Source organism: Onychostruthus taczanowskii, unplaced genomic scaffold (assembly GCF_017590055.1).
Source record: "Onychostruthus taczanowskii isolate IOZ18803 unplaced genomic scaffold, ASM1759005v1 scaffold165, whole genome shotgun sequence".
In the NCBI taxonomy this organism is placed as follows: Eukaryota; Metazoa; Chordata; class Aves; order Passeriformes; family Passeridae; genus Onychostruthus; species Onychostruthus taczanowskii.
Genome location: NW_024498851.1, coordinates 735,241 through 748,913, shown reverse-complemented (window position 1 = coordinate 748,913; position 13,673 = coordinate 735,241). Strand labels below are relative to the sequence as shown.

At 47.2% G+C, this 13,673-nt stretch overlaps 1 protein-coding gene across 1 annotated transcript in view; it reads right to left on the bottom strand.

The window, feature by feature from the left end:
• Window positions 1-341: 341 nt before the first annotated feature.
• Window positions 342-13,673, bottom strand: part of CLIP2 (CAP-Gly domain containing linker protein 2) — a 76,821-nt gene continuing 63,489 nt past the window's right edge. The window contains exons 9-16 of the mRNA XM_041399574.1: window positions 12,004-12,948; window positions 9,509-9,566; window positions 8,023-8,106; window positions 7,482-7,638; window positions 6,020-6,179; window positions 3,800-3,985; window positions 905-967; window positions 342-410 (exon numbers count right to left, since the gene is read on the bottom strand). Coding sequence (XP_041255508.1) covers window positions 399-410; window positions 905-967; window positions 3,800-3,985; window positions 6,020-6,179; window positions 7,482-7,638; window positions 8,023-8,106; window positions 9,509-9,566; window positions 12,004-12,948 — 1,665 coding nt within the window. The 3' untranslated portion in view covers window positions 342-398. The remainder of the gene's footprint in view (window positions 411-904; window positions 968-3,799; window positions 3,986-6,019; window positions 6,180-7,481; window positions 7,639-8,022; window positions 8,107-9,508; window positions 9,567-12,003; window positions 12,949-13,673) is intronic.

Genomic DNA, 13,673 nt, shown 5'->3' with positions numbered 1-13,673 from the left:
GAACACCACAGGAAAATCCCTTGGCAGCTCCTGTGGGGTTGCTGGGACCCACTGACACTTCAGCCACAGGTCAGGGCAGCTGTCATCCAAACCATGTCAGCTGGTGGGACAAGGGCAGCTCAAACAATACAAATTCCACAGTCAAAACCAATACAAGTAAGAAACCAAACCCAGAGAGGTCTTTCTGCTCCCTCCTGGAACAATGGCTGTCTTGGAAAACTGGGCTCTGGGATTGTCCTGATTACATCAGTTAGTACATTATAAACATTGTCCTGCTTTAAAGTGAAAATACTGTGTGTGGTCTTTTGGAGGTGCTAAAGCCAGATGTGGTGTTGTTTTTCCTGACTGTGCAGAGGAGCTGATACTGGCATGAAATGGTCCTTTCCACCTCTTCTCTATCAGAGCTTCTCCTAGGAAAAAAAAAAAAACCAAACAGATCTTGTTAGGCAAAAGCACAGAGGCTTGTTTTGGAAGAGGCATGGAGTAGAATGCCCACTGCTCTGCCCAGTATGGGTGGATGAAGTCTGCTGTGGGAGGCCAGGACAGCACATCCCACAAATGCCTCCCATGCAGAGGGGACAGCAGAGAGCTGAGGCTGGGCAGGGGCTGCCAGAGGAGTGTGACACAGCACTGAGCCAGGAGACTGTGGGGAAGCTCCCTTTGCACTGCACCTCTGCGTGCCCCTCACCACCACCCTGCCCATGGCTTCAAGGGGTTTCTAGTGAGGCTCCCACCACACTTGGGAGCTGGAGTTGTGCACAGCCTCTTGCTTTTCCTGTGGGAATGACCCAGTCAAGCTGTGCTGGCAGAACTACCCCCAGCCAAGGGCTGTCCCCACCACAGCAGGCAAGAAACCACACAAAACAGATACTTGTTTTTAAATAACATTCTGCTCAAAACTCACCTCTTGCTTGTGGGATTTATCCTGCTGGTGAATCCCGTTAGCAGACCCAGAATTTCCAACAGTCTGCAATGGAAGACAGACAACATTTACTGAAGAGGGACACAGATCCTGGTGGTTTTGCTTACAAGCACTGAAATCTGGCAAGACTGCCCTGTCCCTCCTCAGCTGCCCACTCCACACAAGGAAAAGGAGGGTGCAAAAACCCCACCCCACTTCTGGCAACAATCTTCCTGCCCTCTGCACCCTGGCTCAATCCCCATGTGCCAGACTGCATCCCTCCCAGCTACCAAACATCCCCCAGGCTCCTCAGGGACACAGACCCACTATTCACCCCAACTCCTAAATACCAAAAACTAAATCCAGCCAAGGGCAGTTACTGCAAAGCACAGCATGCTGAACATCCAGCACTGAAAAGGACATTTGCCATTCCCCATTTCCCATCTCCAGGGACAAGTCTGGCAACCAGGACAGGCTGTTCTATCTTTAAAAAGCACAAGAACTTTTAAACATTTATAATGTTTCTCTGACAGAGTAGTATGGAGCCTTCAGCTTCCCAATGACAGTACAGCCAGCACAAGCAAGAGAAGAAAGCTGCAGCCTGAAGCCAGCATTCCCAATGGAATGGGAATGGAATTCCCAATGGAATTGGTCTTGGCGATCAAAGTCACATTTGCTGGTGAACTGCTGATGGCATTATGGGGAGACAAGACTGCAGGGTCTGAGAGCCCCAGTTTCCATCCTCACTGGGACCATGAAGGTGCAGAACCAACCCTACAGGACAGAGGTTTAACTTGATCACAAAAACCAGGCAGAAATTCAAACTAAGCTCTGATAAGAGGCTGAGCTGTTTGCCAGGCAGTGGAGCCTACCTGGATGGCAAGAAGAGTGCTGCTGCCAGGGCACAGCCCCCCCCACCACAGGCACTTACCTGCCTGCAGCTCACCCAACCTGGGCACTGACCAGACAGCTGATATCAAAACTCAGCCTTGAAGCTTGTCTCAGAACTTGGTCACAATAATGAACAAAGTGGTACAATTTGCTTGAAAATAAATAAAAAGGCTCCCAGAGGAATCACTAAAACCCTTCAAGAAAACGTCTAAGTGCCAAATCCTTGTTATTTCCTGCAAAGCTGTGGCTCAGGCATCTCCCAACACAAGAAGAAGGCAAAGATTTTCTTTATGCCAAGGCAGATACCTGGGCAACAGCTGCTTCCATCAGAGAGGAGACAGGAGGTTGGAAGGTGGTGCAGAATGAGTTACAGTGGGCATGTGGCTTCTGGGGAGGAACCATCAATTCCCCAACTATTGCAGCAGGATTTGTTTGGACCAGCAATGTCCTCAGCCTGAAAGCCCCTGGTTAACAGTTCTCCTTCACAAGGGGAAGGGTGAACAGATTTCAAACTGAAACTAGGAAGCTTTGATCCAGACCCCCCTGTAAATAGCACTTTAAAAACCTGACATCAACAGAAATTTGAAGCCAGCCTTCTCACAGTAATCCTCTGCTTCTTTGCACCTTGGATTGTAGTAGATTGAAGCCCCCCAGATTACCTAACACAGCACATGTGCACCTGCATCAGTGGAGAAAAGCTCTCTGTGTCTAGTGGCTTTTCTGTACTAGCCTAAGGTGTCTGTTTGAACACCAGTTGTAACTCATTCTTGCCAGAGAAAGACATTTTTCAGCTGAGAGTTTAAATGAGCAAGTACAAGAGAAATAACAGTGCATCTGAGCTCCAAAATCACTGCCTAATTGCAGACCCAAGAGAAAATACAGCTACAAGAACATTCAAGGGCATGAAGCACAAAGCTTGGCACAAGGGCCAGGTCACTTTGCAGGAGGAATCAGTCAGGGCTGAGACTCCACAGGTATGAGATGGAAAAGCCAAATGTTGAGAGTCAAGCTATTTGTACCCTTCAGTTTCATAAAGAAGGATGTTAGACAGGCAAAAGAAGCAGCTTTTCTTTAGTCAGAAGAAACAAAGGGAGATCAGAGGAAGTTGCGGAGAGAAGACAGAAACTGGAGTGGGAACATTCACAGTCCATCAGCAAACTCACATCTGACACCAAGGTGGTGAGAGAGCTGGCAAGAGAAATGGAAAGGATTTTCCCAGAGTCACCTGCAACGTTTCTGCTTAGGGACACACAGATAAACCTCTCACAGAAGAGGGATGCCAGAAAAACCTCACCTCTGAGCCATGAACACCTGCAGCCAGACAATACTGTACACATAAAGAACAGTTACAGTGCAGCTCCCCAAAACCCCATGTTTAGCAACCATTCTCTGGAGCACAGAGGGATCTGTGATGATCAGCTAGCAGGGATTTTATTCCATTAGGCTACAACTGGCAGAACAAGGCCTTGTCAGGCTGCTCCCAGCAAAGAGGGGACTGAGCTGATGGCATCACCCCCTGAGCACAGGGCATGGTCACAGGGGATCGATGAGTATTGTAAATTCACAGCGAGCCCTGTGGCAGGGAAGAATGATGCGTCTGACTCCATGTTCTCAGAAGGCTAATTTATTATACTATATTATATTAAAGAATACTATACTATACTAAAGAATACAGAAAGGATACTTACTGAATGCTAAAAAGATAATAATGAAACTCGTGACTCTCTCCAGAGCCCCAACACAGCTTGGCCCTGGTTGGCCAAAGAGTGAAAACAACTCACACCACAATGCAATGAAACAATCACCTGTGGGTAAACAATCTCCAAACACATTCCACATGAGCACAACACAGGAGAAGCAAATGAGATAAGAATTGTTTTCCTTTTCTCTGAGGCCTCTCTCACTGCCTTTCAGCTTCCCAGAAGGAAAACCCTGAGCGAAGGGATTTTTCAGGGAATGTGACTGCCACAGATGAGGGCTAAGCAGCCCTGTTTGCTGATGCTGTACCTGTGTTTTCTCAGAGGAGAGCCTCATGGCTTCCATGAGCTTCTCCATCTGGTGCCCGTGCTCCAGGGCGTTGCGCAGCACGTCCTCGGTGCTGACGAGCCGGTGCTGCAGCCGGATCACCTCTGACTCCGAGGAGGGGTCGATCAGCGAGTACCGCCGCTGCTCCGGCGCCGACTTCTCCTTGTCCTACAGCAGCAGAGGGAAGAGGGGACATGCTACAGCAAAGCCGAGTATCGCCAGCCAGGGGCTGTGTACAAATCACAAACAGGACGGGACTGCTGGGGAACACGTCTCCAGCTGTTGTATTTTCCAGCATCCGCCTCATTCCATGGTTATGACAATGGGAAGGTGCCCGCAGCTCACGTCCCCGGCAGCAGACCAAGAACTTAATGTCACAACTTACTTTAAATGTTTTTTGACCAATCACACAAAGCAAAAGCATACTGACAGCAGTTCTATCCAATCACTATATGTGCACAAACTTTTGGTTAAAACAATGCTTGCTTATTTTGAATACCTGCTTGTAAGCCTTAAAATACAATGCGCAGAGCTCCGTTATTAAGCTTAGAACTTCCTCATATCTCACTAGATAGACTTTTCTGTAGCTTAGGGAGTTATTCTAGACAAGCATTAATACACAGACCATTGTTCTATTTGTCCTTACTTTTCTACTTTTCACATAATTTTTCTGCTGACCAATCTTATGGCTACTGCTTAGCTCCAATCACAGTTCTGCTGTCTCTGAGGCCTGTCTTTTAGAGCTTTCCCAAAACCCTCTGATTTTAAGGATTCCCACACCAAGAGCTGCAGAATGTCAAGGTAGAAATCCATATAACCCCTAGAACCATGCTGTGATTTCAGCAGCAGATGGGGGCAGAGCACAGCTCGGATCAAGTGACCAGAAGCAGCTCCAGTTTGTTCCCAGCAGTTCAAATCCATTATTCACATCTCAGCCACTGGAGGACAGTGAAGTACACGGGAATTTGAGGACATTGCTTATTCTTGGATCAGAGAATCTGTAAAACACGTGGGGTAGCTGAAGGACCTTCAGTTTCTCTCACAAACTGTAGCCCTATTTACCCCTGGATCTAAAACCTGAGTGAACAGAAAAACACTGGAGAAGGGCACAGCAGGCTACGCCTTCCTCACGAGGGGAAGCAGAGAGGCACACCCTGACCTCTGCTCTCTGTGGCCAGGGACAGCACCCAGGGAATGGCTGGAGCTGTGCCAGGGAGGGTCAGGCTGGATATCAGGGAAAGGTTTTTCCCCAGAGGGTGCTGGCACTGCCCAGGCTCCCCAGGGAATGGGCACAGCCCCGAGGCTGCCAGAGCTCCAGGAGAGTTTGGACAGTGCTCCCAGGCAGATGTGATTGTTGGGGTGTCCTGAGCAGGGCCAGGAGTTGGACCTGATGATCCCTGTGGCCTTTCCAGCTCGGGATATTCTGTGATATATGACATGGGGATATCTTTGCTGTGTAATGAGGAGCTGCTAAGCCAGGCCACAGCTCAGTCACTGGCAAGAGAATTCCCATCAGATGCTCAGCAGCACAGAAGAGAACACAAAGACCTGGAGCAAGAGGGAAGGGCTCAGACCCCCCACTTCCCTCAGCAGTACAGAGCCTTCCAGCCCCTAAGCCATGCCCAGGATTGTAGGAAATAAATTTATAAAAAGCTTTTAAAGGTTAACAGAAGGTTATGTAAGGTTCTACAGAAAGTATATAAGGTTATCTTACATACTTCACTATACACAACAAATAAACAAAACCATCAAAAAGTTTTTTCTATCCAAGAGAGAGGGGGAAATGTAGGAAATAAATACTACAAATAAAACTAATAAAACAAAATAAAAAACTAATAAAACGAACTACAAATAAAACTAAATACTTTAGAAAAGTAGAACTATAAAACGTACTATAAAACATAAAAACTATAAAACACTGTAGTGGGACCCACGAAAGATTGTTTTAAATAATTAAGACATCTACAACATGATGTAACAAAAGGTAATAAACCAAGAAACACTTATAGTGTATTGTAATTAAAAAATCGTTAACCTCTAATTGTAATAACATAAACTATAACATCTACATCATCTCACCCTTCTCACAAAACCAAAAACGAAACAGAACTTCTTTTTTTTTAAAAACACCTCTCAGTTACCCCCACCTCCGGCTCAGGAAAAGGGTATTATCCAACACAGGATGGGTTTCAGTGGGCTCACCAGCACGACCAGCTTCTCTCGAAGGCCCTTGATGTCATCCTTGAGCTTCTGCTCCTTCAGGCGCCACTCGGCCTTGTGCACCTCGCGGCTCAGGTCGCGCTCGGGCCCCGGCGAGTGCCGGTTCGCCTCCAGCAGCAGCGCCCGCAGCTCGTTCAGGCTCCTGCGGGCCACAAACGCCACACACTGGGTTCCAAACGCTAAAAGCTCAGCAGTAACAAAATGGCTGTAACAATAGTAACTAGAGCAGTAAGGATTTGGACAATGAGAGTTAAAGGAGTTATGGAGGTTCGGATGCTTTCCTCTTGAAGGCACGGCTCGCTAATGAATTATTAACCCTTAAAAGCAACAGCCTGTTGCATATTCATACATCTCATACATGACTCAAAAATTATTTTCAAACAAAGGGTGTTTTCTGGTTATTGTCAACATGCCCCCCTTCATCTTGTGAATCATGGTCAGACTCCATGGAGTCTGCAAGGACATTAGTTCTTCCCATAAGGAGGCCATAATTCTTCTCTTTGGGATTTTGGTGTCTTGTTGCTGTTATCTCTGTGTGAAGAATTTCTTGATTATCTTATCCCTTTCTTGAGCTGGTTCAAAAGTATCTTACATAGCATAGTTTCTATTTTAACATTATGTTATAACCTAAAACTAGATTTAACACACTACTTAAGAGAATTAATACAGCATAACTTTCTAACATAACACATATAATATTCATTTTAATATTTGCAAAAAGCCAATCATAATATGTATTTTTCACATGCAAGTAGCAGCAGGAAAAGATGAAGACATTCCCAGAGCCCACACACCACTGGAGCCCTGCTGTGCTCCCTCCCACCTTTGCTACAGATCCAAAGAAAGGCCAGTGAGCAAATCTGACCCAGCTCCCACCACTCTTTTCTTGTCCCACTTTGCCAGCTCTGAGATTGGGACCTGCACAGGCACTGCCAGCTTGGCTGGCTGTAGGTGACTTCATTCAGCATCTCCTCTGAGCTGCCTTGCAGCTCCTGGCAAGGAGTGAAAGGGCAGTGCCTTTTGAGAATTCAGTCTCTAATTCTAACTAAATTCACACATCAGCATCTATAAAGAACAGGAAAGCTGTGAGCTGGATTTCAACAGTGCAACCCTGCATTTCCTCTGGTGGTCATTACTGTACCCGAAGGGTACAGTACTGTACTGTTCCTGTCTGCAGCTCAGGAACATGAACATCCACAGAGCCCCTGTGTCTGCAGCTCAGGAACAGGAACATCCACAGAGCCCCTGTGTCTGCAGCTCAGGAACAGGAACATCCACAGAGCCCCTGTGTCTGCAGCTCAGGAACAGGAACATCCACAGAGCCCCTGTGTCTGCAGCTCAGGAACTGGAACATCCACAGAGCCCCTGTGTCTGCAGCTCAGGAACTAGAACATCCACAGAGCCCCTGTGTCTGCAGCTCTGTCCTCCAGACCTGCACACCCACCTTTCCTTCTTGAGCAGCTCCTGGCTGATCAGGACCAGCTGCCCTGAGGCATCATGTGTTTTCTTGGTCAAGGCTTCCAGTTCTCCTTCCAACCTCTTCTTTTCTTTGAGCACCGAATCAGCCTTCTTTTCTGCTGTTTTGCATTTATTTTCCAAAGCTGTGAGAAGCAGAGCATTCAGGGGAAGAAATGTCACTTAGTCCTTTACTTACATCCTTACTTTTTGCCTTTTCCAAATTCCTACTCCTAAAAGCACAGACCTGGTTAGCTCTTGACTGGCTGTAGTTAAGGGGAGATCTTGGAAACAACACACCCAGCTTGACTGACTTCTGTTCATTAGCTTTACTCATTAACAAGCCCAAGCCCTCCCTCACAGGACACTAATATCTGCTGCAGTTTGTGTTCAATTCCTGAATTAATTTCTACCAGCAGCATCATGTTTTACATCAGCCTATTTCAGCTCTGGGCTCTTGTTCAACCCCAGGCTGTAGGACAAGCAGGGAAACATTTCATTCCCACCAACACTGGATTAGGGAAACTTACCACTTACTTGGGCCCTTAGAGTTTCAGTCTGGGTGACCAGGGATGACACCTCTTTGTCTCTTTTACTCAGTTTGTCCTGGAGGTCTGTGGGGGAATGAAAAGACAAGGATGAGAGGGTTGGAAAATGCTTTGTGCAAACTGGGAAGGTGTCAGGTGCAGGGTGCAGTGGGCTTTTACTCAGTTTGTCCTGGAGGTCTGTGGGGGAATGAAAAGACAAGGATGAGAGGGTTGGAAAATGCTTTGTGCAGATTGGGAAGGTGTCAGGGTGCAGTGGGTACCACGGTGGGACACTGCTGGTGGCACAGACACAGCATCCCACACACCTGGAGCTGGGATCACTCTGGGAAGTTGTACCAGGACAGGGTTAGGAAAGCAACCTCAAAGGAGGAGGGGAAAAAGGCAATAAAACATGAATTAAAAAAAAATGAACTTTCAGCACATTTCTTTGTGTCACCTCCTACAGTGGAAGGCAGAGACTGTTTCAAAGACATGTTTGCTGGAACTGATGCATTTCCATGCTCAGAGCTGTGGATCTGAAGTCAGATGCTTTTGTGGCTCAAATCTGACCTGGCTGTTTTCAGAACATCTTTCTGGGGTTTATTCAGTGTGGAAACAATGCACACATGGACTGAGTGGCTGCTGGATCTAGTTAAGGCACTAGGCAGGAATTACCTGTCAATCAGCAAACAATTTGGTGTAGAAACATAGAATAGTCTGGAAAGGAACTTAAAGATGATCTTGTTCCACACCCCTGCTTTGGGCAGGGACACCTTCCACTGTCCCAGGCTGCTCCCAGCGCTGTCCAACCTTGGGCACTGCCAGGGATGGGGTGTAACCTGAATGTGTTCTACAGAACCCCATATCTGCAAAGACAAACAAGCCTTGTGGGCAATGCCTGCCTTGAACTGAGGACAACGGAAATAGGACAAAATATCTCTGAATCCAGCTCTGCTACTGCTCAGACTCAGTGTTGCAGCTCACCCTCTCTGAGGGGGCTGAGTGCAGCTCAGGTTGAAATACACTTTATACAATTTTCCTGAGTGTGTAAGTCTCACGTTTTGTTAAAAGGATGGATTTGATTTATAGTAAGCTTAATAAAAAGTAACTATCATTATTTGAAGTCAGTCACATTAATATCTACCATTATCACTCCTCTCCTGTGAGCAAATAACATTTAATATCTGAATTTTACCTGCTGTAAAAATCAGTGATGGGATGGAAATGCACCTGTTTCCCCAGATTTGCCTCCAACCTGCACCATCTGCATGGAGAGCATCTAACACAGGTAAAAACATCCACCCCTGCATATGCTCAGCTTGATTAGAAGGAAAAAACAAATCCAGACAACAAATGTAATTTGGCAAACTTTGACAGATGAAATGTCTTCCTGAACCCCTGCCATGCAGCCATCCCTGCAAGAGCAGAAAGTTAGAGGAAGAGAAAGTGTACAAGTCACTAGAAAAGGGTAAAAATAACAGTTTCATACCTTCCATAGTCTGCTTCATCTTTATCTTTTCTTCTGAAATATCATTCGTCTCAATCATCTGGAATAAATGTAAAATGTGAGATATAAACTGACCCTTTACCCAAGATAAGCAAAAGTTAACAACCACAAAGCCCCATCCAAAGCAGAAGCTGTCCCATGTCAATCCTTCCCAAGGGGGAAATAAAGGCTTTTTTGAGGAGCCACCTGTCCAGCTGGGTGCTGCTGAGGCTGACCAGAGGTCACCCAGAGGTGAGCACACCAGCAGGATTCACTAGGAGGGAACAGAGCTCGAGTTCTCCCCCCAGGTTGTGGTTCAGCCCTGCACACTCAGAGGGGTGGAGGAGCTGCTGTCCCTCAGACCAGGCACCTCTGGTCAATCCCAGCCATCACCCAGCTGCAAATGCTCTCCAGCATGCAGCTGGACACCCACAGTCAACAAGTTCCTCAACTTCTGTAGAGCCTAGCTGTGCCCAAAACTACAAAAACATTGATAAGACAGTAATTTATTAGAGAACTAATGCAGTCATAAAAATAATAACAAGCAAATGCCATGCCCATTCAGGGGATTCTGCTTTTTCCCCACCCTCTTTTCTATACTGCAGTGAAAAGCCAGAACCTACAGAGCTTCCAGTGCCAAGTTCTCTGTGGCAGAGGCCACAGCTGAGCCCTTCCCACCTCTTCCCATCCAGCAGCCCTTGCTGGCACCTCAGCACATGCCCACACCCAGCAGCTGCTGTGGCCACCACAGGCAAGAGCCCCACGGTGAGTTCTCTGAACTGTGGGACAAGTCAAACAGAAGCAGGAGAACTCCCAGAGGAGAAACAGGATTCCTGTTGTACTTTTGGAATGGAAAAAAACCCTATTTAACTACTGCTGGGAAGCAGTTGTGGCTCTCCCTTGAAGGTCTAGGAAAGACTGTCCCAGGACACCTTTGCTTGTTTAAAATAACTTGGGCAGTGAATACTACAGTTACTTTGAATTAACTAAGAAAATTTTAAATAGAACTTGCCCCATGATACTCAAAGGCTTTCACCCATGCATTTATTCCCATATTATCCTGATTTTAATTGACACATAGTTGAAATAATTACTTCAAGACTTCCCTGGTTCTAATCCAGTGTCAATATCCCCCAGAGCCCTTCCATTAATCTAAAGGGCTCTGGGACAAGCCTCCAGCTTCTTCTTTTCCATTCATTCCTGATTGAATATTGGCTATAATGCGTCACATGTTGTAATAACAACCTCTTTTTCCCAGAGTCCTGGCTGTACTTATTGTTCCCAACTGTCCTGACTAGATGGAACATCCTGGAGCAACCCTTCAAACACTATTAGTGCTGGAGATCCCTCCTTGGCCTTTGCCTCTACCATCCTGTTTCCAAGGTATAGAGTTCTGACTTAGACAACGTGGAATTCGTGGGCTTGACTTTGCTCCCTGGAGGTGCAGCTGCTTTCAGTGGGGCTGTTCATGTTGAGAAATTAAACACAGGCATTGAATTCATTTCATTGGCATCTCTGTCTGGAACAGAAACTACATCACCAGTGAAATTTCAACACTGTATTCTTAAAATGTGCACATTTTACAGCTTATTTTGATTTTCTGTATCCCCACAGGATGTAAATTGGGTTTTTCCTCACTTCTCGTGCAAAATCCAAACACAAATAGGGGCCCAGCCCCCCATGAGCAGCAATCTCCCTGCTCACTCCAGGGCAGGACCAGCCACGACTCTTTGTGCCACACACAATGGCAGCATGAGGCATCCTGTGGCAAAGACTCAAACTAAAACCAAAAAACAAAAGATGACTTAGACACAAAGGCCACAGTAAATTAACCCCTTCATATTACTGCTCTTATTTCAGCCCTCCCTGGTCTCATATTCAATCAGGCATTTCATTTCCCCAGCCTGGTGCCATTCTGACCCTTGCTGGCAGCTTTTCCACTGCAACCCTCTACACCAGCATCTCCCTGTCTCCCAGATGTGCTGTGGAGCCCCTGCCCTGCTGCTGGCACAGCCCCACCCCATCCCACAGTGCAGCCAGTCACTGCACCTCTCTTGCTCCAGGTGCTGGACAAGGCTGACTCTTTTTCCACCCTGTCCTCCTAGCACCCCTAAAGAGGCTTGCCCTGCAGCACACCAAGGCTGCTGCAGCTCCTTGGAGAAGCACATTCCAGGAATGATGGTTTTCCAGCTCAGAACACTGCTGGCTCAGCATGTGAGCTGACAAACCAGGACAGCCCTGTCTGCTGCCACAGCAGCCTCCAAACCCAGGGGTGGCCCCACTTGCTCCTTTTTCATAATTGTCTAATTGCTCCTTTTTTCTAATTGTCTACTTGGCTTTCTAGACACCTTCAGCCTGGAGATGCAGTGCAGAAAGAACACTGTTAGTGGAAGAAAAAAAACCATCCAGATATTTGAGGCCTCAGAAAACTGCGCAGGGCAGTGGCTGAGGAGTTACCAACACTGATAACAAACAGCAAAATGACCCCAAAGTCATACATTTGCATGCTGAGAAGGATGTAGGGCCTCCATGGACTGCAGCTTGTTCTCTAAGACAAGCACTTTTTCCTGCAATCTTTGGATTTCCTGTTTGCTGTGGGCTTCTGTTTTCTGTAATGTTTCATAGTCCAACATCTTCTTTTCAGCCAGAGATATCTGCTCTTTCAAGAAAGCTATTGCTTGTGTCTGATCTGTGTATTCACCATGAAGTTTCTCCAGTTCATGCACCCTCAGCTCAGCATCTCGACACTTGTCCTTCACATCTTGGAGCTCCAGAAGGTGCTGACTGCTTTTGGTTTCCAGTTGCATTTTCCAGTTGCTGTTGCTTTTTTCCACTTCATCCAAAGCCTCCTGCAGCTTCAGCTTGAGGCTCTCTTTCTCCTTTATATGGACAGCTGTCTCAATGTCGTGCTTTGCTTTCAGGTTCTCCAGCTCAAGCTGGTGCTCCAGCTTTATGCTCTCCACAACTGCCTTCAGCTCCACAATCTCCTTGTGCTGGCTATCAGGGCCTGAGTTGAGCGTGGCTTTCAGGTCCTCTAGAGACTTCTGGTGGTCAGAAGCCAACGTGTCCAACTTGGACTTCCAGTTGTCCATGAGCCCCATGTTCTCGTTAGTGGCTTGCTGAACTTTATGCTTTAGGTCAACGATCTCCTGCGAGTACTTCTCATTGACAGACTTCAGCTTCTCCATCTCCTGCTGGTACTTCTTCAGCGTCTTCTCATACTTCTCCTTCAGCTGGCTGCTCTCCTTCTGGTGCTCCTTGTTGACAGACAGCAGCTGGTCCCGCAGCCGCAGAGCCTCGGAGTGCAGCCCCAGGCTGTGCTCGGGGCTCTCCGCGGGCTGGGAGCTCTGCAGGCACTGCCGCAGCTCGTCCACCTCGCTGCGCCGCAGGCTCAGCTCCTCCTCCAGCTGCAGGATCCGGGACTGCTCCGCCACCGTGGTCAGCTGCAACAGGACACAACACAAGGTCAGCGCGCCCCTCGTCGCCGCGCCTTCCCCCCAGCAAGCGTTCTCCAGTGGAAATTAATCCAAAGCACATCAGTCAGAGGTCAAATGGAGAGGTAAAGAGCACCTGGTACCCTCCAACCTGAGCACAGCTCTGCACCAGGGTAACCAGCACCGACAGCTCACAGTTATGTCTGTGCCAATTGCAATTCCTTTTTCCTAATACAAACCTCTTGCTTTCCACAGAAAAACACCTTGGAAATAACCCTGGAAATTCACAGGGAGCAACAGTGGTTTATGAAAAATAATGTCCTGGAAGGGCATTATGTTTCCAGACCAGGCATCTTGCCAGATGATGCACAGAGGAGATGTGACTGCACATGCAGGAATTTCACAAGCATCAAACCCAGCATTAAGCATATCATGTTTCCTTTATTGCTCAGCAATCCTCAGCCTGCAGACCTCTCTTCTGTAATGGAATTTGTTTTCCCTGGTGTAAAAAGGAAAAGGGATTTTTACATATGACTACTTGTTAAAGTTTATTAGCAAAGTCAAAATAACAAAGGAGGCTAGAGGATGCAAGACAATAAATCTGGCCATGGCACACATTGAGCTGAAGGGCTATGGATCCATGTTTTGCCATCTGAATGTAACCCAGCAGGGCCGAACTCCCTGCGAGTCACAGGGAGTACAGGGTGCTGCCACTATGGATGGAGAAGAGGATG